Source organism: Pristis pectinata, chromosome 17 (genome assembly GCF_009764475.1).
Source record: "Pristis pectinata isolate sPriPec2 chromosome 17, sPriPec2.1.pri, whole genome shotgun sequence".
Classification (NCBI taxonomy): domain Eukaryota; kingdom Metazoa; phylum Chordata; class Chondrichthyes; order Rhinopristiformes; family Pristidae; genus Pristis; species Pristis pectinata.
Window position 1 is genome coordinate 24,049,954 of NC_067421.1, and position 27,867 is coordinate 24,077,820.

Consider the following 27,867-nt stretch of genomic DNA (forward strand, 5'->3'; position numbering starts at 1 on the left):
GCAGCATCCTGGTAAATCTCCTCTGCATCCTCTCCAACGCCTCCACGTCCTTCCTATAATGCGGCGACCAGAACTGAACACAGTACTCTAAGTGTGGTCTAACTAGAGTTTTGTAAAGCTGCATCATCACTTCACGGCTCTTAAACTCAATCCCACGATTTATGAATGCTAACATCCCATAGGCCTTCTTAACTGCTCTATCCACCTGTGAGAACTATGGGATCATCCACTAACAAGGACAGTTTGTGTGGTGGGTCTGGTATTCATGACAGCCAGGATACCAGACCCACCACACAAACTGTCCTTGACAACAATGGACTTCTTCAGATGTTGCTGAAGTGGCAGATAAGCTCCATCTTCAGCAGATAATATAAATGCTCACCCTACATCCTCGTTTGCAGTTACACTTGCACTTCTCGGTACACATCAGTGAAGAAGTACATGGCTCACTCACTGCAAGAACTTGCTGCAGAGTCTGTTACTTACAGATGGAATTTAGCAAATCAAAGTCGTCCAGAAACTACTACACTTTCTCTTTGTCTTAGTTCCACTCTGCAGGTCTAACCAACTGCTGAACAAAGTAGCCACAACAGCAGAGCAATGCATTCTGTAACAATGTAATCTGATTGGCATTTAAAGGGTGTGGAGATCTTCAGCGAGATTAAAATAGGAGCGAGATTCAGCCATTCAGATCTCACCTCAATCGCCAATAAGAACAACTTTAATGAGATTGCAACCAACCACCATTCAATTTCATTGCACAAATGGATCATTTTATTGTGGGAGAGGATAGCTGGGGATGTGGAGGAAGTGGGAATAATTGGGTGCAGTTGCTGATTGGAAAGATCTAGTTTCATGCTGCTCTCAGCAAAATGAACCATGCCTCTCCCCTACACAATCCCTTGCTGCATATCACAGATGAACACGTCCATTTGATCTGCTCCAAGACAGGACTCCATAACGTGAGGGGCAACTTGCATAAGATTTTACATCTCTGCAAGAAACCTCCATGACATTTTACTGTCTTTGACGAAAGTCTCTACCTCAGAAGTGGCAATGATAACCAGCATGAGTACTGAACAAGGAGGGAGAAAACATCAAGGGAGAAGAAACCAGGTATCAGAGCTCAGATCCACACGTCACCAGGGGTAATGAGTATACATCTGTAATGATGAAGACAGCTGCTGCCAGTCACCTATAACCTTGGTGGGCAGGCATTAGTCAAATGTGGGACAGCCTGGAGGACCGTCACATGGTATTCATCCACTTAACAAATATTCTAGATCAGCCATGGCAGTCTATGCAACATGCCATAACCAGCTAATCATGGTGCAAAATATTCTTCATACGTGATCATGTTTTAATAAAAATTTATAACCAATTCACTTGAATTTAAACAGAAAAATAAACAATTTCTTCTTCATAATAAGCACCAAGTGATCCATCATCTCTCAACCACATACAGTAATACATCGTGTTACAAAGCCCCTAACAAGAAAATTGTCGGAGTGAAGTGCATCGTGGAGCTGCTTTTCCTTTTTTTTAACTCCAATTTTTCAAAATAATTGATGAAGATCCACATAGCAGTTCAAAAGCTATGAACATAAATACAGCTCTGGATTTTTAAATGCGGGGGGTGCCATATCATTTTACATTTTGCATCTGCTAATTGGTCAAGAGCTTTGTTAATCTCTTTCTACCACCCTGTTATTGTTCAGCTGGGTAATAAATATTTTTTGCCTCTACTTAATTAGTAGCTCCATAATGTCTGTCAAACCATTTTTTGGCGAAAGTGGCAAAAGTCACCCGGATAGTTATCTCACTGGAGGTGAAAGTGCAAGTTAAAAGATATGCAAATGTGGGCAAGTGATAGGGTGTTTGTTAGGTTTAGTTTCATCCACATTAAAGACAATTTTGAATCAAATAGATAAGATTAATGTCTCTGGGCAATCGACCATTTCATTAATAGTTACAAATGTTTTTGTGTGCAAGGAGTTTAATTGAGAGGATGGAGAAGCTGTTCTGCTTATAACTCAACTACCAGACAGAGCATCATGTGCTATTAAGCCAAGCAATTATGATGGAGAAGACCAGCTGCATCAACAACCATTTAATTGAACAGGAAGGTAAAGTTCAGCTGAGAAACACTTATGGCCAGCTGAGTTTGGTTCAATCTTCACAACATTGAGATCACTGGCAAAGCTGCAACGCCAATGTATAGGTAAGTGCTGGAATTCCATGAGGTGCTCAAGACCATTGTAGAAAATGAGAATTACACCCCCAGCTTGTGTTTGAAGATGAGAAGGGGCTTTTCTGGCAGCACATGCATTGTGCACTTTTATCTCCAGAGAAGTATGTATCAGGTTTCAAAGCTGTCAAAGACTGTCCTGTGCCCCAACTGGGTGCAACGCTTCAGCCAGTTGGTCAAGGAGAATGATTGGCAACAGCAGTATATTCATGACATCTGGAAGTCTTTCAGCATCATTAAGGTCATTGACAATATCAGAGAGTCCTGGGAGAAAGCCACACCCACATGGATGACTGTTTAGCAGAAGGCATGATTGGAAATCATTAGTGACTTCACTGGTTTTGAGGAAGAAGTACTAGTGACCACCAACTACATCACCCAGATAGTCAACCAGGCAGGACTCAAGGTCAACAAGGATGTTGTGTGGGATCTCTCAATTCTTACGGACAGATACTCACCAATGAAGAGCTGCAGGAATTGGCACAACAGCAAGTTGCAGATGAGGAGGCAGCTTCACAGCCAAGCAGCTGTCCATTGGTGAGTATCTGCCAGTGAGAGCTGAGAATCTGTGATCATGGAGGCTTTCTCAAAAATTGACCCAGACTGGAAGTGCAGCAATGCCATGAGAAGGATGGTCCTGCATTAGGGATTCTTCAGGAGAGGAAGGCGGTGGCAAGACAGTTGACACTTAATATCTTCTTCAAAGAGAAATCTTCAGATTCACAGGATGAGCCATAGCCAGGTCCATCCAGGGAGGACCTGTGAGTAGTTCCTGCCACTTCACCTCCCACTGCCAAAAATGGCCCTCTATATGACCGCGTATCCCAACCTGAGATACCTGCTCAAAATCAGGTAATTTCTTGCAACTTAGCTCTATATGATGGGCTTATCACTGAAGACCAGCTGCTTCCACGAAGCCCTCTTAGTGGTGGCCCTGCTGGGGGCTTCTGGTCCTCCTATATGACCTCTGACATGACCTCGCTCCTCACATCTATGACATTAACAAACATTTGTAAGTGCTGCAGGGTGAACCACATACTGACAGCAAGGGTGGGAGGCACAGTTGCTCCCTCTCCCTTGCAACCGTGCCTCGCACCCTTGCTGTCAGTATGTGTGTTACTGATACCTGACCTTCTGCCCTCTTCCTTTCCAGTCCTGATGAAGGATCTCGGCCTGAAATGTCAACTGTTCATTTCCCTCCATGGATGCTGCCCGACCTGCTGAGTTCCTCCAGCACTTTTTGTGTATTGCTCCAGATTCCAGCATTTGCAGAATTTCTTGTGCCTCATTGGGGAGTATGTCTTTAAGGAATGATGCAACAAATTGAGTGGCATTCTTCTTCTTGGGCAATCCCTCAGACTTCAGTTTGACTTACTTCCACTTCAGTTTTATGGGTTCTGAGGTAAATAATGAGGCCAATGTGGGAACTGCTGACTCTGGGGTCATGTGCCAGTTCTATAACATCATTTTAGTTTAAAGAATCCCAGAAATTTTTGTTTTGAAGAAGATGCTTTTGGCTAAACTCACAATTTTTGCTGGAAAGGCTTTTGGGAATTAGGGCTAGATGCAACATTCATTCAGCACATCAAATCAGTCAGAGAATTTTTCCCAGGGCAACAGTGGCTAACATGAGGGGACATAATTTTAAGGTGATTGGAGGAAGGTATAAGGGGAATGTCAGGGGTAAGTTTTTTACACAGAGAGTGGTGGGTGTGTGGAACGCACTGCCTGCAGAGGTTGTGGGGGCAGATACATTAGGGACATTTAAGAGACTCTTAGATAGCCACATGAATGATAAAGAAATGGGGAGCTATGTGGGAGGGAAGGGTTAGATAGATCTTATAGCAGGATCAAATGTTGGCACAACATTGTGGGCTGAAGGGCCTTCACTGTGCTGTATTGTTCTATGTTCTAAATGTAACTGAAGTCCAAAGTTCAGGAATTTACATTTTAGCATCTGCTTGGTTTTTCCCAGGAATTTTTGAAAAAACTGTCCATGTGAAATATCAAGACGAGATTACATGAAGACACCAGGCCCAGTCACAAACCAAGAGCCACAAAGATCCACATGCAAGGATAGTGTACCCAATTCAGTTTTAGCCACGGACAAAATTTTCTAAGAAGGTAAATCTGTAACCACAATAAGTATAGTCTATTATTTTTCTCACCCATCTATTTGAACCCTATAACCTTACCTGACCTAGTTATCTTACCACTTTTGAAGTCAAATGGCAGTTTTTGATAATACCGGTAGTCAAAATGTAATAGTGCAATCTTTTAGTTTGATCCCTGAGCTCACAACAAGTTCCTTGCCTTTGTCCTGTGAAGGTACATTAAAGGTTATTGGGAGCACAGGGATGCTCAAGCAGAATGCCAGACAGTGGTAGGGTTCTGGGGGAAGTACGGGGAAGTAAAGCATTTATTGTTAGCCACACACAAGTCGTCATCCATGAGGCTTTGACGTTTTAGGGACATAATTGTAGAAGAGCTCAGTCCGTGGTTATTTTAGTAATATGTTGAAATAAAAACTACACTTTATGGAACAATTGCAATAAATGATTACTCATTCAATTAAAGTGCCAAAAATGTTTCATCAACATAGAGTCATGTATAAAGAGTGATTCAAAACCAGGAGTTATAGAACAACTGGGACTTTAAGGCAAATTTTTTTTATAAAGAACTGTAAGGTCACTATTATGACTATGGTTAGATTCAAACAAAGTAAAATATCTAGTTTTAAAACCTTAAAAAATTCTTATCAATTTTAGAACTTTCAGTAAAAGGCACAAGCATTTGTGGAGAAAGATTAGATTTGACCACCCCAAAGATTACCAACTATTGTGACAAGTAAATGGAATTTTTGGGCCTAGTGTTGGTAATTAGTTTATTCTTGTCACATGTACTGAGATACAGTGAAAAGCTTTTGTTTGCATGCCATTTGGACAGATCATCCCAAACATAAGTACATCAAGATAATACAAAAGGAAACCAAAACAGAATGTAGTATATAGTGTTCCAGTTACAGAGAAAGTGTAGTGCAGATAGACAAATAAAGTGCAAAAGTCATGGCAAGGTAGACTGAGAGATTAAGATTTCATCTTTATAGATCAAGGGTTCAACCTTTTAGAATTTCAACATCTAAAACCATTTGGGAGCACTGTAATTTATTTTTTTAAGGGGAACATGGAGATTGTTGTAGAATATGCAACAAATGTAATAAAATGAATTTCCTTTACAGACTTAGAATAATAGCAAGAGTTGTGAAATCTGATCCTAAGAATACAGGTGAATATTCCGAAATACAATTCCATAAAAATTAAATCCAACTCATTTTAGTTTCTTTATATCGATGTCCTTAATACCTTCTGTGTTGCATGAATGCTTCCCATTACTAAAAAAGGTCACCTTCTTACTAACCAATACCATAGGATAGCTTCTGGTGATATGATGTGACCACAAAAGAAGTGGATACAGCATGTCAGATGCAATTTTTTTTCTATCATTGGTGTTTATCACCATTCTGCAGAAAATGTAGCAGAATTTATGTTATCTACATCTATTTCTTTGAAAACTATAATTTAATCAAAGGAATATGTGGCAGTGGAAAGTACTAATCATGTGTCACTGTGTTAAGATTAACGATGCACCGTGGAATTCTAGAACTAGGGTCTTCCCCCAAGTAAGAGTTCAGAATAATTTCACTCCCATTAATTTGGAAGGAGCTACACATTGGAGTTTCCCCTGAGACATGGAAAATTAAGCAGCATGACGCATGAGGAAGTCATTTTGACAATCGCAAATCAAAAAATTGCAGATGCCGGAAATCCAAAATAAAATTGAAAATGCTGGGAAATCTCAACAGGTCAGGCAGCATCTGTAAAAGGAGTAACAGTCAACATTTCAGGTCTAAGACCCTTCATCAGAAATCTGATCATTGTGAAGGCCAGCTGTTTGAAATAGCTCTCCAATTATTTCCACTCGCTATTGTTCCCTCACAGCTTGCTACATGTTTCCCTTTTGGTATATATCCAATTGCCTTTCAAAAGTTGCTTTTGAACCTGCACCCACCACGCTTTTTAGGTGGTGAACATCACTAAGTTTATAAAAATTCTCTGTGTTTTGCCTAATCTTTAGTTTACTTCCTCCGGCTACTGACCTTCCTTATTTACTCCATCAGAACTCTTCATTTATGGACACCTTTATTAAACCTCCTGTGGAATTTCATTAATCGCCCCACATTGTAGAAATCTTGCAACACTGATGCCTTTTGTTTAAATATCCTTTGTGTCCTCTTCAAGGTCTTGACACCTTTCTTTGGAGTGGGGCCCAGAAGTAGATACAGTACTGCAGCTGAGGTCCAAATAGACCTCAGTTCCTTTGCTTTTGTGTTCTGTGGTTTAAAAGATGTTCCAGATGTATTTATTAACTGGTGGCCTATAAATCTTTAAGCAAGCAAATGCCGGGGTCTCTCTGTTCCTTCTCCATTTTACATTTGTTTATACAGCATCTCCTAAACGTTCATTCCAAAGTGTTATTTTGGAATGATAATTGCACTGGTGAAAAAACATTTTTTGTTACCTTTTATTTGCCATATATCTATCCATTTTAGCTGCTTATTGATATCCCCTGGAATCTGCTACAATGCTCATTGTTTACTGTATTTCTATTTCAGAAAGATGATTTAACGCAGAGACATGGCACAGGGCCAATGAGCTGAATGGTCAGACTTGCTGCAAAATGTTTGTCATGCAGAGTTCCAATTTCCTATATTTTCAAGAACCCTGATTCTTCCCAGGAGACTAGATAAGATTAAGTAAGATTAAGGAATTGGGACGAGAGTGTATTATGGGACTTCGATGATTTGTACATACTGGCATGTCTTATCCCCAAAATGTGGGGGTCAGGAAAAGCAGCTTAGTAGCTAAATTACTGAGCTAGTAATCCAGATATGTGAGTTCAAACCCAATAATTTCAATTGTGAAGTTTAAATACATTTACTTAAATAAAAATAAAGGCTGGTAATAATAAAGGTGACCGTGAAAGTACTGACCATCATAAAAACTTAAGTGATTCACTAATGTTACTTGAGAGAAGCCAAATCCAGTGCCTTTATCTGTTCTGGCCTACATGCAGTGTGGGCCACAACGTTGTGATTGACTCTTCACTGTCCTGTAACACAGCCCAGCAAGTCACTTATTTGTACTAAAGCTACTGCACCAAATATATAAACATCTGACAATGATCTGCACGTCCTATTCAGATACAACAATCACTTCCTCAGCTCATTCACCACCACCTGAAGACCTGTGGCTAAATTGAGAAGAGTTGTCTCACAAACTAGTCACGACACAATCTAATGTGGTAACATTCACAGAATCATGCCTTTCAGCCACCATCAGATTCTATTACAATCCTCAGCTATGTTCTGTCCTAACAGTAAGACACACACTCACTAGAGAAGATGGCACATCAGTTAATGCCAGAAGAAGTGGCCCTGCAAACCCTCAGCCTTGACATCGGATTTTATAGCATCAGGTCAGACTTCCTGGTGATCACAACCATGTACACTGGTCATGAATCAATACTCCAATTCGAATACCAGACAGAGGAGCAAGGATACAAAATGTTGGAGGACCCAGCACATGAGATAAACCTGTTTGACTAATCAACTTGCTGTTGATGTATCTGTCCGTGACAATTTTAGTTGGATTGCCCACCATATGGTCCTGGTGGAGGCAATGTCCCTTCTTCATGCTAGGGACATCCTCCATACTGAAATCACTGACTTCAACCCTAAATCTAACTCAGAGGTGAGAGTGCTACCAACTGGGGCAAAGCAGACATTGCAATTCACTGTCAATTATCAGCAAAGCAATGGTGGTTGTCAACAACAGTGCTCTCAAACTGTGGCATTTACTTAGCAATATCCTGTGCACTGATGCTCGGTTTGAGGTCCTCCAAGACCACTCATCTGCAGGTCTCGTTATAGCCTTGGTCCAAACATGGACAAAGGAGCTGATATCCAGAGGTAAGAGTGGCTGACTTGACATTGAGCAGCATTTTATTGCATATGGCATTAAGATTATGGATTTTGGTAACCTGATAGTGGTAAATAAAATTATAAGAGGCATTGATAGAGTAGACAGTTCTTCTCATGGTAGGAGTATCAAAAACAAGAGGGCATAGGTTTAAGGTGAGAGGAAGGAGATTTAAAGGGGGTTTGAGGGAAAGGTTTTTGAGGGGAAAGAGAGTGGTTGATATCTGGAACTCACTGCCACAGAGGAAGTGGCAGAATCAGATACAATTGCTAAACTTAAGAGACATTTAGATAGGCACTTAAATAAGCAAGGCACAGAAGGATATGGACCTCATGTGGGCAAATGCAATTAGTGTAGATGGTCAAAAAAGCTGGCATGGGCATGGTAGACAAAAGGGAGATGATGTGTATGTTCCATTTAGCTAAGGAAGATAAATGTGAATAATTAGATGAGGTAAGCACAGTAAAAGAGGAAGTATTATGGGTTTTTGCATTTTTGAGAGTGGATAAATTGACCAGGCCCAGACAAAACATATTCCCGAGAGTTCAAAGAAACAGGGAAGGAATTGCAGAGTTTCCGACCATCATTTTTTGAGCATCAGAGATTGGGTGTTTGGAAGGGATACATTGATTAATTACAAGCTTGCTAGTTTAACCTTGGTGTTGGGTAAATTATTGGAATCAATTCTAAGGAGCAACATAAACCTTCACTTAAAAAGGCACAGATTAAGCAGGGACAGTCAGTATGGATTTGTTAGCAGAAAATTGCTTCTGACTAACTTTATTGAACTTTTTGAGGAGGTAATCTGGGCAGTGTATTTGATTTTAGCAAGGCTTTGGACAAGGCCTCAAGTGTCCAGCTGGTTAGAAGAGTAAACACCCTTGGAATTCAAGGAAGAGAGCCAAATTGGATTCAAAATTTTCTCAGGGATAAGAAACAAAGAACACTTGATGGAGACACAAGAGGCTGCAGATGCTGGAATCTGGAGCAACAAACAACCTACTGGAGGAACTCAGCAAGTTCAGCAGCATCTGTGGGGGGAAAGGAATTGTTGATGTTTCCATTAAGAGTGCTTGATGATGTTTTAGTAACTGGAAGACTGTTACTAACAGAGTTCCACAGAGTTCAGTATTCAGTCATTCGCTCTTCATCATATACTGTATCTATATTAATAATTTAGACTTACATGTAGAGTACATGATAGAATAGTTTGCAGATATGGCAGTGAGGAAGAAAGCTATGGAGCAAATGAAGATATAGATAGTCTGGTCAGTGATAGAAAAGTGGTGATTGGAAGGTGCAACAAGACAAGGGAAAACACAACAAATGGGAGAATATTGGAGCCTAATGATTGCCACCCAGCTCCTGAGCACCACGTGGCCTACACACGTTTCATTAGGACATGGACATGCTCTGCCCCTGGAAGCTATGCATCAGCAGTGGATGGCCTGCCACAAAATCCATGCCACTCTTATTGGAAGAGGTCACATGGTACACTCTGATGTGTTTTCTAAAGAGCCAGTGTCCCAAGTTTCAGGGACTGTATTTGCATTTTGAATCCTGAATAGATCCAGACTTGAGAAAATGAAAAAAATCAAGTTAAAGCTTGACAGCAGATCAGGGCTGCTTGCTCTGCCTAACAAACAGAGAAAGTTCTTGCTTGCTGTTGTGTTAATGAGCCAACACCCATCTATAGAGAAAGGGCGAAAATTGGCTCAGCCAGCCTCAGTCATTGATAAACAGTCAAGCCAAGTTTTCCCAGAATTTAGGTTGGGCACATGAAAGACCTGTGGGATTCCACCATCTACTAACAAAAGAGAGAAAAACATTCTTTACCCACTGGAATGTGATGGCGACAGCCTCTAGTTTTAATTTTTCACTTTTAGATCAGTTTGTGAAGTAGAGATAAGAGGCAACATAAGAATGTGGTGAAAGAGTTGCAATAGAAACAGAACTGAGTTCACTTCCAGGGAAAACCACAAGGTCCAACATGTGACACAGTGAACAGATAGTGTTAGTATGAATGCTGACTCCAGAAAAAACTCGACATCAATTATATTTAAAAATGAATATGCAGAATCAAACCTAATATTAAGTTATTTTCAACTCTGGTTTGAAAGGCCTCTTCCATGACTGTTGTAATGATAAGTGGATCAAGTAACAGGTTCACCTCCTGAGCCAACATATCACAGGAATTAGTCTCATGAACAGATTAGAAAGGAAATAAGAAAAAGTTGTTGCTTTAAATGTGATTTTTTTTTACATTGGAAAAGAAGGGGCCCAATCTTACCAAGCCATTAAATTTACACGATGCCCAATGGTATCAGAGTGTCTTTTAAAGTACTTAAAGCAAGATTTATTACTTTAAATGCATGTTAAGACTAAAGTTATTCCCCTTGGCCACTATGGAGAATTTCTTCCTACCGGTCTGCTATGCGCAACTGGAGTCTACACTCCCACCCAAATGACACATTGACAGAAAAAGTTACTGCCCCATGTGCAGGTGCTTTCATGCTACAGAAATGTAGTGTTACAGCTTTAATAGTTTCATTATGGAATCTGCATTATTTCACCAAATGAACAGATGTTTTCTATAATATTCCATTTACAGCTGATGATTCCACTTTCACAAAAATAATTCAATTGCATTAAGGCTAATTTAACCACGTTTATGCCTGCACTGGGCTAATAAAGCAATGATTAAATGATGACTAAACTCAAAGGTGATCTCATATCTCCTAAAGCTTTTATCATATCTTAAGTAAAAATCAAAATATACTGGAAGCATTCAGCAAGACTGGTCGAGGAGAGAGAAATGAAATTAGCATTTTCAGCTGTATATTACTTTGCTCTGTATGTTTCCATAAACTGGTGTCTTCATACACCAGCAAAGATCTCTGCAAACTGCATGCTGATCAGAAATGATGGGCTTTGTCCACAATTGTGTAACTGGAGCCGCTACAGAACGTTATCTTGTATCTCAGAAGAAGGGAGAATGCATCCAAAAAATCTGCATTTTCATACCATGCAATTGTATCTTTTCTGACCATAGACTTCTCATAAGCATCACCATCAGGTTCCTCCTTAATGGCAACATACACCGCTTTAACATTTCAAGGAACTATATCTCCAGCTGCAACAAATCACACCATTATAATACATCTGTGAAGACTGGGTTAGGAGTTCACTCTAAATTTAACTCAACTTAGTGGACACTAAGTTTTACACTGAGGACTCTTGAGAGCATTTGTTCTCTGGAAGCTTTGTGGTATTTCGTGTTCCATTAACTTTCTCGTCAGCAATTCAGCGGGTCTGCTTTTAACTCTTAACTTTAAGGAATCATTTCCCTGACTTTGTCAAAAGCAGCACAACACAGTAGCACCAATTATTCTGTAAGTGCTCTCGTCAACTTTTGACTTCTCAGAAAGGATTCCATCAGTGCCACTGACTAAATTAAGCTGTGCTGTCTGACTTGCAGAGAGGATATGGATCTCAGGCCTACTTCCTATCATAGTGAATACAGAATCTTGACATTAACTTCAAATGCTAACACCCTTTTCTGCTGGATATACTCAGCAGACCAATCATCTGAAATGTTAATTCCATTTCTCTTTCTACAGATGCTGCCTGACCTGCTGAGTGTTTCAACAATTGTGTTTTCATTTCAGATTTATAGCATCTGCAGTGTATGTAATTGGTAACAGTGGTGTTATGTCCTGCATTTACAATCAGAAGAGCGAGATGAAGAATTGCTGGGAGCAGAAGAGATGAGAAAGGAGACATCAAAGGGAAGGAATGATTACTCTGTAAATGCAGAGTCAATGGAGAGATACAGCACAAACAGGCCCTTCAGCCCATTAAGTCCACACCAACCATCAATCACCCATTTTTTTGTTAATCCTACATTAATTCTATTTTTAAAATTACCCCCATATTCTCTTCAAATTTTCCTCCTCCTTGCCACCCCCCCCCCCCCCGATTCTACCAATCACCTACACACAGGGGGCAATTTACAGCAGCCAATTAACCTACCAACCCACACACCTTTGGATGTGGGGGGAAACTGGAGTGCCCAGAGGAAACATACATGGCCACAGGGAGAACATGCAAACTCCACACAGACAGCCACTGGGAGTCAGGACTGAGCTTGTGTCAGTGGGCTATGTCTCTCTCTCTCTCTTTCTTCTTGCCCACCTGTGGCAGCGTTGAGGGAGTTCAGATGCATCAAAAGTGCTGTCTTTCAATTGAGATCCCATCTACTTTCTCATATACAATGATCCCAGGGTGCTGTTTTAAGGCTGATAGGCTAAGCCTCAGTCGACATTTCTAAAAACAGATTTTGGTGTTATTTTCATTTGTTTGTTTGTGGGTGCTTGCTGTGCACAATTTTATTGCCTTGTTTACTACATTAGAAACAGTGACTATTCTTCACAAGGTACTTCATTGGCTGAAAAGGAGATTTGGATATTCTAAAAGGTGCTACAGAAATGTAAGTCTTTCTTGTTATTGTGTCTGCATACCACCAGCCTTTGCCTCTTGCTGTCTTCCTCAGTATTAACTGCATATCCAAATTTCATGTTACCTGCAGATCTTGAAACAATGCCTCACACCCTCAAGTCCAAGCCAGTAAATATACTTCAGAGAAAACAGCCAGCTATAACTGAAGTCTGGGAAAGTTCACTGTGCATCCCAATACAGAAATAGACCTACATCAGATCTCTATTTTAGGTAACAAGCTGCAACAGACCCTCTATCCCAGGAGTTTCAGATTCTGCAAGTCTAATATGTGGCACTTTACCTAATGCCTTCTCAGATCCACAGATGTGTAATTCCAATGTGTTCATCCACCCATTATAATCTTTGAAGATGTTGAAGAAGCTATGTCCTCAAAGAATTTTTTTAAATGATTCTGATTGGCCCATTCAAAAGCATGATGAAATTCACACTACACTATAGGGGAATGGAAGCAGTGGGGAATTAACAATCCAACAGAAATTGAATGAGTATCCATAGTGGCCAAAATGTGTAGAATCTAACAACAAGAAGGAATCTGACATAGCTAAGAAACCATGTGAGCAACAGAATAGTCCTCATGATCCCTCCAGCTGACTGCTTGTGCAGGAAAAAATTTGAGAATGAACCACTACCCACAGTGACTTAACAGGGAATGAAATGGCTAGATACAGTGTTAGTGAAACATCCAATAGTAGAAAACTTTGAAAAAGATAAAGCTATGGCAAGCCAACTACCAAACTTCAAAAGCACAGATTGAGAGGTGTAAAATTTAAGCATTAAAAACAGATTATTTCATCTAAGATATTCTAGTCAATTTGCTGATGATACTCACAGGACAAATTTAATAAGTCTGCTCAGAACACTAGATGACTTAACTATTAATAAACGATTTCTTAAGTTTCTAAGAGTGAAGCTTGTGTACTCTAGTTATACATCACTCTTACAAACAACTTCCAGGGATTTTCTTTAACCATTACATAGACAATCTCATGTGTTGCACCAACTCTGAAATCTGTTCTCCGATATGTAAATTGGGAGCCTATGAATTGACTGCATTGTGTACGACTGGGGGTAGGGACAGGTCTGAATTGGGTGCCAGACCCTCTGCATCAAAAAGACACTCACCAACCAAAGTCACTTTCTTATGTTATTCAAATTCATGACATGGTGAAATCTGAAACAATTTTCTCTGGTTGCTGCTTCACTTATGTACCTGGGAATTAAAGATTTGTCAATCAAAAACACAGCAGGTATACTTGAGAAAATTTATTGAGAAATTGTCAGTTAAAATTAAAAACATACATTCATTAAGTTCCTGTGTTATCCTGCAGCACTCTAAAGCAGACCAAGTAGAGGACAAACAAATATGTTTTTATATCGAGAAGTTCATATCAGTGAGACAATGCAAGCTTTTGCCTACTGTTCTGTTAAAGGGGAAGGGAATAGGAGGATGGATTCTCTACCCAATATTCTCAGTCCTATTGGGTAGAGAATTCCAAAATTTTACTGCATTTTGGGTGAAGAAATTCCTCATCTGTTCTGAAAGGCTGATTGTGACCACTGGTTCTGGACAATGGCCAGAGAAACATCACCCTGTATTAACCCTGTCAAACCCTTAAGAATCTTGTGTGTTTGAATGAGGTAACCTCTCATTTTTATAAAGAACAGCATAGGGCAAGTCTCCTCAGTCTCTGTTCTTTGGACAAACCCACCCGTCCCAGAAATAAATCTGGCTTCTGGTGCTGTTGTGCTCCCTTGATTGTAAGTACACCCTTCCTTGGGTGTAGTCTTCCATGTGTAGTCTTTATGTAATTACAGGAAAACTTCTTTCCTCTCAAACTCAAATTTTCTTGGAAGCCAATACGCTGTTTGCCTTCTTAATTGCCTGCTGCACCTACACACTACGTTTCAATGATTTGTGTACAATGACAGCAGATCTTCTTGAACACCAACAATCTTTCATATTTGTGTCTGCTTGTGGCAGTAGTAGAAGCCATCGAGCCCAAGCCAGCTCACAGAGCAATTCCATTACACTATCCCCCTATTATCCCCACATTCCCAACAATTGTACCACCCACCTACACACAGGACAATGTAGAGTAGCCAATCAACCTCCAAACCAGGAAGGTTTTTGGGAAATGGGAGGAAACCAAAGCCCAAAGAAACCCAGGGAGAACGTGCAGACTCCACACTGGCAGCACTGGTTATTAGAGCTGTGAGGCAGCAGCTCTCACCATTTCAAACAATACTCCACGGTTCTAAAATTTCCTTCCACTTTTCTATAAAAGTGAACATTTTTCTGCACTATATTCCATCTGGCACATCCTTGTCCATTCATTCAGTTTGTCAACATCCCCCTGAAGGCTCTCTGAATCCTCTTCACAACTCACGGTGCCACCCAGCTCTATATCATCAGCGAACACAGATATTTTACACCTAGTCCACACATCCAAATTACTAACATAGATTGTGAATGGCTGAGGCCCCAACTCCAATCCCTGTGGCCTCCCAAGCCAAAAATGACCCCTATAATCCTACTCCTTTATGTCAATTAACCAATCCTTCATCTATTTCAATTTATTACCTTCAGTGCCATGCGCTCTGATCTTTTCTAAAACAACCACTTGTGTGACATCTTGTTGAAGGCCTTCTTAAAGTCCAAAAACTCCACATTGACCTGTTCCTGCTTGCCTATTGCAACCTCAAAAACTGGAACAGATGTCAAATTGATTTTCCCTTCATAAATCCATGCCCAGTCCTGTTGTTATTTCTGAGTGCCCTGTTACCACTTGCTTAATAATAGATTCCAGCATTTTCATTACTACTGACGTCAGGCTAACTGGTTCTGAAGATTCCCAGTTTTCTCTTCCCTCCTTGAATTTTATCTTCTGTTCTCTGGGAACTTTCTTAGAAGCTGTGAAATTTTGGAAGTTGACAACCAAAGCATCCTTTATCTCCATAGCTACTTCTTTCAAATGTTGGGATGCAGGTTCTTGGGTGTTAACCATCTTTCAATCCTATTAATGTTCTGAAAACATTGATGATGAATACTAACTTCTTTCAGTTCCTCATTCACTATGGACACAATTCTCTACTTTTGATTTCCTTGATATACAATAAGAGTGATGTTTAATTTCTCTGCCATTTCCTTATTTTCCACTTGAGCAGACTTTAGAGGCCGAGTGACAACCTCCATAATCTTCTGAACAACTATTTATCCATTACTGTATTCATAAGAGTGCCTGTGGGAAGCATAATGTGCTGCTGCTTTTTTTGTTACTACAAAGGTCTAACATCACATATCCAACCTACATAAATATTGTAATACTGTGCTACTTTAAAACTTAGCTGTCAAGTAAGAAACCTTAATTTGGTACTAAATGCAATAAGACAAACCACCCAATTACTCATTTTGTTTTACAATTACTGACAAACTATATCTAGACAACTTTCAATTCTAAATAACCCATTATTCACCAGGGGAATTATTTAGTAGAAAATATCCTTAGTGCTGATGAGCAGAACAAACTCTCCAATGTTCCTGCAAAATCTTTCAGGAAATGTAAACAGGACAGCCATTAAAACTCTAACAAACAAACTATTTAATTGGGAATAAAAAACTGCAGTTGCTAGAAATTTGAAATCATTAGAGAAATCAAACCTGATTTGGTGACTGCTTTGTGGAGCACTGGCATTCAGACAACAAGGGTGACCCTTAGCTTCTCGTTGTCTGTCACCTTAATTCTCCAACCCATTCCCACTCTGACCCACCTTTCTGCAGCCTCCTGAGGTCCAATGCAAGCTCAAGGAACAACACATCATCTTTCATCTGGGCACATGGTAGCCTCCCAGACTCAATGTCAAATTCAACAATTTCAGGTTGCTCACTTTTTCTGTTTGTACTAGAACAACCCCTTTCAGATGTAGGTAGACCATCTGTAATATTAACACATTTTTTGTCTCTATACCGACTCTGCTTGATCACTAGGCATTTTTTGCAACGCCACCTATGTTTCAGTTTTTACATGTTCCTTTGTTCTCTTCTCTCTAATTGCACCCATCAACCTATAAGCCACATGGCTTCATCAACATTTTATCCTCATGGTAACCCTGGCCTCACCCTATCAGAAATGTTCCCTTTGAACCATTCATCCCTCCTCCACTTTCTCTGCAACTTAAAACCAAATTGTTTTTTTTCTTTCCCAATTCTCAACCCAAAATGTTAACTCATTTCTTTTCACACATGCAGCCTGACTTGCTCAGTCATTCCAGCATAGCATTTCCTGCTATTAAACTTAATTGGAAAGTGCCAGGAGGCGAACAGACTGTCAGTGCTAAAGACTGAATACACTACCACAATGGTTGTTAATTCCAGCCATTCAGTGAAATTCACTTTTATTTATTAAGCATTTCATACATAGGCAGTCTAATTCAGAACCCTCTGTGTGGGGTTGGGAGGGGAGGGGAGCGGAGTGGATGCTGTGGGAGAACTGATTGATACGTTGTGGGAACAGAAAGGGATGGAAACTTGTGGTAAAAGAGTAACATGCGAGATTTAATCTTGCACGCATTTCAACCTCTGACCAGGTAGACTAGCGAATATCTTTCTTTGAAGGTCATCCTCATATTAGAGGTTTATGCAGGATCCTGGAACAGTGTCGATCCAAATTCTTCATGACTTTTGTTTTTAATTTGAATTTCTCCCAACATGCTTACCCTTGCCTGACAGTCCTGTTGCCATCATTATTTTTTCAGTTTTTCAAGAGGGCATTCACAATTTGTCCTCACTTGCACTTCCGCCTTAGGCTACTTACTGTAGACATCAGCAACAAAGATTTGCAGCTTTTTGTTTTATTTTAATATATATTTAAGTTTTCTCCCGATGGTTGCTTAAGATGTTAAGAGTGCAGTTAGAGTGATGGTAAGAGCCCTGTAGTCCTCAATCAAGTGTCTACTCTTCACTTGTGATACCAGAAGATTATTTGCTCATCTTCATATAGATACCAAGATATACTGTGTGGAACTTCCAACCTCAATGGTGTGGTAAAAAGGAAGGTAAGGGATGAGACAATGGCAGTATATCTTACCAAATCTTTAGCTCTCTATCTTCAAAGCAAAGGAAAATTAAGGGGAGAATATATCATGTACCTGACCTTTATATGCCTTGATGTTTAAACCCCTGCTGTTACAACCCTTAGATTATTTTTTGTTAACCAAAAATTTAGCATCTGACTCTACACCAGATAAAATTAGTTCAATTAGCTGAATCAAACCAGAAACTTTGTATGATACTTAGGTACTGAGCAGAGTACATAGCCATTTAGCCATCATGACAAGCCTCACTAACTTCTGCAAATTGCCTTGAATTTTGGCTTCAAATAAATTCCAATCTGCTTCAAGCTCAACTGACTGATAAGCTGTACATTATTTTATCTTTGCAGTATTATTGCAGTCATTTTGCAGCAATGAAATTATTCAAAATTATGAGAAGTTAAAAGAAATATATTTTAAACAAATAGGTTCATTAATCAAGTTGATTTCAAATATTATCAAGAACCCAAAATTTTAATGATCCTGGCCTGCAATGAAAACAAATAACAATTTTCACAGATTGTGCACAGATAGACTTAATATACAGTTAGCATTACATTTCAAGTGCTTCAACTTTATGCAAATAAGGTACAAACAAAATAGTTACAACAGGTAACATCATCAAAAGTATAATTCATGTGACCAACACTCAAACTCAACTGTGAGTTAATATTATGCCAATACATAATTAGATTTCTGACATCATGTAGCAAATACAACAAAAATAAATCAGCTGCACAATCTATTTGGGATAGATGTTTTCAGTAATTCAAATTTGCAGAGCAGCAGTACAGATAGTATATTCATTAATTTTCTGCAAAAAATACTAACAATTGAATGATTATCACTTTTATGATCTAAGCTCAGAAAATTACCTTTTACAGACATGGTTCACACACCAGTAGGTACCCTGACACAAAGAATTTTAATGTCCCTTAAAGTATTGATTAAAAAATACATTCAATTAAAGTTAATAATTATGTTGCATAGCAGATTGCAATTGAGAGCAGCAACTCGAAGGATTCATCTTGCATTCCCACCAGCAAGTTCCTTCTGCAGAATTTGAGAATGTCAATTATTACTTAATTTAGTCATAATCAAAGGCCAAATATTCAAATACATTGCTCACAATGGTAAAAGATGACACATATATTTAAGATGTCAAATTTAAAAATAAAGCACACATGGAGAAATAAGACTCAAGATTTTAATTTAAAATAAAACACATTCTACCATTGGATTTTACACCACATGATTTTGTTACTCCTCATCTCCCATCCGCCAAATCATCATGTCAGTCTGATTACTGGCACTTTCAACTAGAGAATACTAGTTTTAACTCCCAGGATCAATAAACACTGTGATCTGCCTACTCCACTCTGACTAAATCCTCTCCCCAATTTTCCTTTACGTGACCAGAAACACCTTGCAGTTCCTGGAAAACTGGAAAAGAAAATTTTATTTGTCATCCAGAAAGTAGTTATTTGCTTTCTCACCTTTACCTTGGGGGAGAAATATGGAAAGTGGTACAAGAACCATTGATGCCCCTATTAAATCCAGAACAAGAACATATTAAAATTTACAACTGAAGGTAATACATTTAAAATTATTATGTTTAAAACTAAAAAGAAATAATTTGAATACGGATGTGGGAGTCACTCTCCTAAAGGTTTAAGATGGTGGCTTTCAAAGGGATAAAATAAGCCACCAACAACTTGCACATTAGAAGTCTAAATGGACAACAGGTGTTAAGTGAGGTTAGGTTACAATAACCTATCACTGAAAACAGTGTCACATATTAATAAATCTATTATTAAAAACCCTGGGGCTCATTCCTTGAAGAATATAACTGAAAAGCAAAGTGGTGCAGCTCGTAGAGCTGTTGCCTCACTGCTCCAGTGACCTGGGTTCACTACTGATCTCCAGTGCTGACGGTGTGGGCTTTGTACATTATCACTGTGAATGCATGTGTTTCCCCCAGGCACCAAAGTTTTCTCCCACATTCCATAGATGTGCTGGTTGGAAAGTTAATTGGCCACAGTAAACTATCTAGATGAGTGGTAGAATCAGGAAGGAGTCGATAGGAATGTGGGGAGAATAAAATGGGATTAGTGCAAAATAGGTACCTGACAGTCAGCACAGACTTGGTGGGCCAAAGGGCCTGTTTCTGTGTTATATGACCCTATGACTTGCGCGAACTTATTTTGAACCTCTGAAAGCTATGCACAGCACTAGTCACCTATTCATAGAAACAATGTGTATAGGCACAGGGAGATGTGCAGATATTTGCAAACTAGAAATGAAAAGTGGCACTTTTCAGAAAAGACTGGGTTTGTTCCTCCAATAAAAAAGGCTAAGGCGAGGCCTGACTGAAGCCATTGAGTTAAGCAGGATGAATGTAGTGAAAATAATTCTAAATGTGGTGAAGAACAAGAAGAGGTTATAAATGTAAGATGGTTATCAATATATTCAAGAAGAAATTCAGGAGAAGCTTCTTTACCCAAGGACCGATAGTAATGTTGAACTCCCTACCACAAGGAGTAGTTGAGACACATAGCATTGATGTATGTCCAGGCAAGCTAGCAAAGCACGTGCAGGAAAATGGAACTGAAGGATTAGCTGAAAGGCTTGGTTGTCAAAAGAAATGGAGGAAGCTTGCGTGAGACAGAAACACTGATGTGGTCCAAGTGCCTTCTTCCTTCTATGTAGATTCTGTGTCGTTCAGTGCAACAGTGTAACTTGGATTTGATTAGTATGTTCCCGACCCAATGAGGATGGTAACATTGTTGGATCTGGATCCAGAGAGTGAGTCCAGCCAGAAAAACAAGTGGGAGAACACCTAGGAGCATTAATCGTTGGACCGTGAGGTTTAGATCAGTAATCGACAGGGCAGGGAGAAATCCCAACTTCAATGGGATGAGAAGGGAGCTGGCTGGGATAACCTGTAAGAGAAAATGTCATTCATGTGCTCCCACCAGGGGGAAAGATAAGTGAACCAAAGCCAGAGATCCCTGGATGACAATGGCAATGGAAAAGACACTGAAAGACACACAAAGTGAGTAAGTTCAGAGGTAACCAGGCCAAATAATCTAAGTTGAGAGAGGAAGCAAAATGATAATGACAAGCAGGGAGTGTGTCAGAAGAGAATGGCAGCTAACACAAAAGGAAACTCAAAAGTCTTCCACAGATATACAAATAGTAAGTTCGTCTTAAGAGTAGGGGTGGGGCCAATTGGGGATAAAGAATGTGATATTTGCGATGAGACAGACAGCAAAGCTGGAATACTAAATAACTACTTTATTTCAGTCTTTACCAAGGAAAGGAGTATCATTTACATGGATTTTCAAAAAGGATTTAATAAAAGTTGAGGTCCATGAATTAAAGAGTCACAAGCAGCAAGGAAAGGAAATTGGTTTAAAAGAGAAAGCAGACAGTAGTGGTATATAATTGTTTTTCAGACTGGAAGATGGTAAATGGTGGCCATCTCCTCAAAGGGTTTGTGTTGGGACCACTGTTTTTTTTCTGATGTACATTTAATGACTTGGACAAAAAATTTCAAAATTTCTGATGAGGAGGGGCTTGGAATTGTGGCAGACCATGAGGAGGAAAGTACTAACTGCAAGATGTAAACAGGTCATCTGAACGGACAAGCACAGCAGTTAAAAAAGAGGGAAGTGTGACCTGATACACTTGGCAAGAAGAATAAGGAGAGACGATGTGGACTAAACTGCATAATTGTAAAGGATGTGCAGGAACAAAAGGACCTGTGTGTGTGTGGCCATAAATCATTGAAAATGGAAGGTGTGTTGAGAGTAATTAGAAAAGTATATGGTCTCTGGAATTCACAAATAGAGACACAGAACAGAAAAGCCGAGATGGAATAGTTTGATCACAACAGGTGTATTGTGTAAAATCTGATGGCCACCAGTGTGTGAAGATCCTAGAGGGGGTGCAAAAAAATTTACTAAAATAGTTCTTGGTAAAAGGGGGATTTCTACCAGAAGGTTAGATGGAGAAGCCTTTAAGAAAAAAAAATGTTGAGAGGAATTTCAACAGAAGTGTACAAGATCATGGCTGGTTTTAGGGTTAATTAAAGGGAAGCTCCTTCCTTTAGTGAATGCTTCAAGGACCCAGGGACAAGAATTTAAAATTCTGGGCAAAAGGAACAAAGGGGATGGGATGATTTTTTTTTAATGTAACTCAGGAAATGATTAGGATCCAGAATTCACTGCCCATAAAGATGTAGAAATTGAACCAGTGCCATCAACAAGAAAGTGAGAGAGAATAATTTGCTGGGCAGTGCAGGAGGAGTGGGGGAATGAGACTGACAGAATTGCTCTTTTAGGAGCTGCCACAGACCTGATGGTCTAAATGGCTTCCTTTTCTGCCGTTAGAATTCTAAAAATATGTTGTATAGAAAACAAGTTTAGCAAAATCAAGAATAAAACATCAAAGAATGATCTTTCAATTGATATTTTCATTAAGTATGAAACCAGGTAGAATTCATCGTAAACAGCAAAGCATCTTGTTTTTTTAAAAACACTCTTCAAATAGTTTTAAATGAGTCACTTGCCAGAAATTTCACTTGTGAATAAAACTTCGACTTAGTATGGCTAAACTGTCGGACAGAAATGAATACCTGGGTGTTTGAAGGATTACTGTAAAATATCACTGTCTGGTTATTTCAAGACTGTAGGCAAGTGTAGGTATTTCATGTACTCTTCCACTTTCAAAGTCTGCAAATGACACCAGCAAGACAATTAGAAACAGCTTTCGGGAGGACATGGACATACTGGTGACATGGACAAACATACAGCGGATGCAACCTAACACAGCAAAGTATGATAGGAAGAATTTGGGGAGGTAATAATAAAAACTCAATGATACGATTTGAAAGAACATGCAGAAACTTGGAGAAACTAGGGGAGGAAAGGCAGGTTGAGAAGGCTATTGAATGGGCACATAGAATTCTTGATTTATAAAGAGGCTTAATATAAAAAATGTTACACTGAACATCTATAAAATATTGGTTTGTTGTCAGTTGGAGTACTGTATCTAATTCCGGGGACCACACTTTAGAAAGGGCATCAATTCTTTGTGGAGTTTGCAAAGGAAATGGACTAGAATGGCACCAGGATGAAAGACTCCAACTACGTAGAGAGTCTTAAAACAAAACTAGTGCTGTTCTTCTTAGGGTTAATTTTGGAGCTCACCCAATTTCTCCACTATTTTCAGCCAAACATTCAGCTACCTAGGTCCTAAACTCTGAAAATCCCTCACTAAACCACTCTGCCTTTCTCCTCCTTTTAAGATGCTCTTTATAACTTAGATACCATTTATTTGGTCAAAGAACTATCTTACACCTTTGTGTCAAATTTTGTTTAATGGGGCTCCCGTGAAGTGCTTTGGAATGGGTTAGCCATGTTAATGGCACCATATTAATGCAAGATTTTGTAGCTGTTTTTATTGCTGTACAACAGAGTGGAGTATGAAAAAAAGGTGTAGAGGTGTATATAATAGTGAATGTTTTTGACTGAGTAAACAAGGAGAGAGAATTTCTACTGGTCAGTAAACAGAAGGCAAAGATTTAAGGTAATTAGCAAAAGAATAACAGGCAACACAAGAAATATCCTTGTAAGGCAACAAATTGCAATGAATGTGACTAAACACCTTGGAAAGGATGATGGAAGCACATTTAGCAACAACTTTCAATAGGAAATTGAATAAATACCTGAAGAGGGAAAAGTTGCAGGGTCATGGGGAAAGAAAAGGGGAATAAGAATAATTGTTTAGTTTTTTTCTGAGAGCTTGTAGAAACATAAATGGTCTGAAGAGCCTTCTTCTAAGATGCAACATAAAAATCTCACAGTTTGCAATCTAGCACTGTGAATCACTTCAAAGTTATATTTAATGTCCTTAGCTCCCCTAAAGGTAATGTTAGGGCACTGCTTCATAGTAATAGTTAACTTTGGCACCCACCTCAAATGACTATTCCTCATATATGAATTTGGGCACAGAGTACGCATGGTCCACAAAGATGCCAAGCGTGATCCCAATTGTCACTCAACATTCATACCCTTAAAGGAGTGGGAACTGGGCACTATTCAAGAACACCAGGTTTACTTTTCCTTGTCTTTAAATCATCACCAAAGCCCACTGAACCAAATTCACCGTTGCCTTGACTGAAATCATCCAACTCAATGCAGCAATGTACAAATGACTTGGCTAACATCAGCCACCCCACAACCCCAAGACCTTCCTAGTCTGTAGGCTTAATACCACAACAGACCTTTTGACTGAACAAATCATCAGAGGCATGCAAAGACAAATGTTTTAAAGCATAAATCTTTTATGAATAATCCAGCATCCACTGTAAGTATATGTAGATTTAATCAAATGACCACTAAAATGAAAGGTCAAATGTAGAGTTGGTTTCTGTTTTATTTAATAAAATATAAATGAAGCTTTAATACATCATGGTTCTAAATAGAACAATCTGTAGGTAGGTCTGGAACCCTAAAACAATTATGTACACCAATCAAGTTTCAGATTTTGCACCAATTGCTTACAGAATCTACATTGAATATCACTTGGTTTTCTGTAGCCCCATATAACCACAACAGAATTAATGCTTTCTGTCACATCATTACAAAACAATTTAATTTTCTGCAAAGGGAAGATCTTTTTTTCTTTAGGCAACAATGGAAATGTTCTAACAAACGTGCTTGTTTTTCCCTCCCATTTAACATAAAAGGTGAATCCATGCATTGACCGTTATTAATAACACATTATCTATTTAATGTTATTCATGCCTGTCCACTGGTAGAATAGAAACTCAATGCAAAAACATGTTTTTACACCAACTAAGTATTGTCTTTGGTTTTTTTAAGTACAATCTTCGTGTTTTTCAGAAAGCTTGCTAAGAAAGAACTAATCAATAGGGTAGTACTGAGGCATTGGAGTTTCAAAATAAAAACATTGTTGGAAGTATCCAAAAAGTATCACTCTTGAGGTACTTCCCTTAAATAAATTACACATTAATTTTAATAGCAATTTACAAAGACCTACATAGATGGATTTTATAACTTGAGGCTTTCATTTACTACAAACAACATTTTATTGCTATTCATAGCATTTGCAGTTTATATGTACCTGAGTGTTACTTTCTTCTTGATCATGAGACCAATGCACAGAAGAGGGATGTTGAATTACCAACAGACAAACCTTCTGATTTTTCTTTAGGAGACTGCATTCCTATGCTCATGTTATTAAAAAAGAAAGTAAAATCAACTGCAAGAAAGCGTAGGTTTGAAGCTAAAAATTAATCTAAGTACTCATATTTAAAAATTTGGAAGCAAGCACAAAGTAAGAAAGTAAATTAATGAGAGAGTAATAATTAAGCTTATTCTTAATCTTCACAACCAACAATGCTAAAAGTAGCCGGCATACATTATTTGCAATGTACTTAACATTTTTCCTCTCTTCTTCCTTCCCCATGAGCTACAAGTGACACAGGCTGAAGTTCTGCACTACACTGATACATTCTGTTAAGTGCAGAAAAAAGAGACTAAATATTGCTTGTGTTAAAAGGAAATGTAATGTATCACACAGGAAATTTAGCATGCAAACATCGACACTTATAGGTAATATTGGGTTCACTGATTTTGGAATTTATCTTTTGCGGTTAATTATTGGGATTATTATTAAATCAGAAAGCTTAATGAAGAACAAGTGTTTAAGACCCAGTAGTAAACTTTAGGTTGCCCAACTTTCCAGATCACAGCTTTCATAATGTTTAAAGTGCAAAAGTCACAAAGAGGAAGAGAGGGATGAAAAGCATTCTGCGCATTTCCACCAGAAGGACTATCTTCAACCATGAGACTTCCACATTTCACAGGGAATCCCATCAGGAGTAGATGCTATGATTCCCCAGTGCTCTTACTGATTTGATTGACAGCTTGAATTGCTTGTTCAGGTATCAGTGTTGGATCAGACAAAATGGATGTGGTAGTACTAAGATGACGAAGTGTGCTCAGTACCACTAAATCAAAGAAAAGGAAATTGATTAGATTTTTGATTTATTAAACCTGTAACAATCATACAACTGCATATGAAAACATCAGTTCAAGATTTCCTTTGCAGGGCATGAAGTAACTACAAATTTCCCAAAAATGAACAACAATGGACAGAAATGATGTGGAGATAAAAGATCATCTACTTTCTGATGACAACTTACTGAGTTCATATTTGTACAAAGATCAAAGTGCTCTAATGGAAAAGCAAAACATGCTAAACTTAACACCAAACGTTCCATAGCAACTTGTGCCAACTTGTTGGAAATTTAAGTTCTAAATTTGTCAACGCGGCTCACTGATCGATGTGTTTTATGTGTCAACGTTTTTCACACTGCTCTTGTGCCAGGAGTGCAGCATGAGGGGAGATGGTGGCTCTCAATTTTATTTTGTTTTCCAATAGAATCTTCCTTATACTTCAAAATAGACAAGACAAAAAGCTTCTGCTTCAAGCATTTAATAGCAAAGATTTTAAACGCTTCTCACAAATCAGCAAAAATAAGTAATTGGTCACCTCCTGACCTTGTGGAAAGAGTTTAGCATGTCAGGAGGTGACCGGTAACTTGCTAACAACACCCAGGCTCTGACCTGCTCTTGCAGCCACAGCATTCGTGTGATTGGTCCAGTTAAGTTTCCAACTGGTGATGAAGGTAAGGATGTTGTTGATGGACCTTAGCAATAGTAATGCTATTGAATATCAAAGGAAGGTGGTTAGAGATTCTTGTTGGAGATGTCATTGCTTGGGCGTTCTGGTAGCATAAATTATAAATGCCATTTATCAATCCATGCCTGAATCATGTCTATGGCTTGCTGCATGCAGGTAGGGTCTGCTTATTTGCAGGGGAATTGCGAATGGAATTGAACATTGCATAGCCATCAATAGGCATCCCTACCTCTGACAAATGATGGAAGGTCATTGATGAAATACTTTAAAAAGAAATGGAAATATTTACAAGGCACAGGTCAAGGATGTGATGAAATACTCTTTACTTGCCTGGATGCATGCAGGATGCATGAACAACATTCAAGAAGCAGGTCACTTGATCAACACCCCATTCACCACCTCAAACATTCTTCCCTCTGCCACCAGTACACAGTGGCTGCAATGTACACTATCTACAAAATGCACTGCAGTTACTTACCCAGTCTATTATGACAGCACCTCTTAACCCCCCCCCCGACCTCGACCATCACAAAGCACAAGGGCAGTAGGGCAACAGAGCACCACCAGCTTGATATTCCCCTCCAAGTTACACACCATCCTGACTTGGAAATATATTGCCTCTGGATTCAAATCCTGGAACTGTCTCCCCAAAAGCACCAAGGGAGCATATGCACCAGACGGACAGCAGCAGTTTGAGGTGGCTCAACACCACCACCTCAAAGGCAGATTCGGGTGGGCAATAAATGCCGGCCTTGCCAGTGATGTCTACACCCCAAAAAAAGCATTGATTTATCCGCTTACAGAATGCAAGAAGCCAGCATTTGTAGACTACCTCTAACTGAACGATGTGGCTTCTTAAGTCAGATGAGAGGCAAGCATGTTGATGTAGGTCTGCAGTCATATATAGAACAGACCAGGTAAGAATGACAGATGTTCTTACTTAAAGGATATGTGAACCAGATGGGTTCTTACAACATTACTGATGTTAGCATTTCATTACAGATTTATTCAATTAATTGGGTTTAAATTCCTCAGCAGCCAATGGCGAGATTCAAGCTCACGACTTTGGCTCAGGTATATGGATAACAAATCTAGCAGCACAACCTAATACAATAGCATAAACACCATGCTGCCAAGCCTTTAGGATACAGTGTCAATAGGATTACTGAATTCACTCTGGTAAATCAACTAATTAATTTTAAAAGGGAACAAAATAACAAATCCATAGCTATCTACATA

General features: G+C 39.1%; 1 protein-coding gene across 2 annotated transcripts in view; it reads right to left on the bottom strand.

The window, feature by feature from the left end:
- Window positions 1-18,357: 18,357 nt before the first annotated feature.
- Window positions 18,358-27,867, bottom strand: part of mlxip (MLX interacting protein) — a 75,466-nt gene continuing 65,956 nt past the window's right edge. For both annotated transcript variants that reach the window (XM_052031752.1, XM_052031751.1), the window contains one exon: window positions 18,358-25,933. In XM_052031752.1, the coding sequence (XP_051887712.1) occupies window positions 25,906-25,933 (28 nt within the window). In that variant the 3' untranslated portion in view covers window positions 18,358-25,905. The remainder of the gene's footprint in view (window positions 25,934-27,867) is intronic.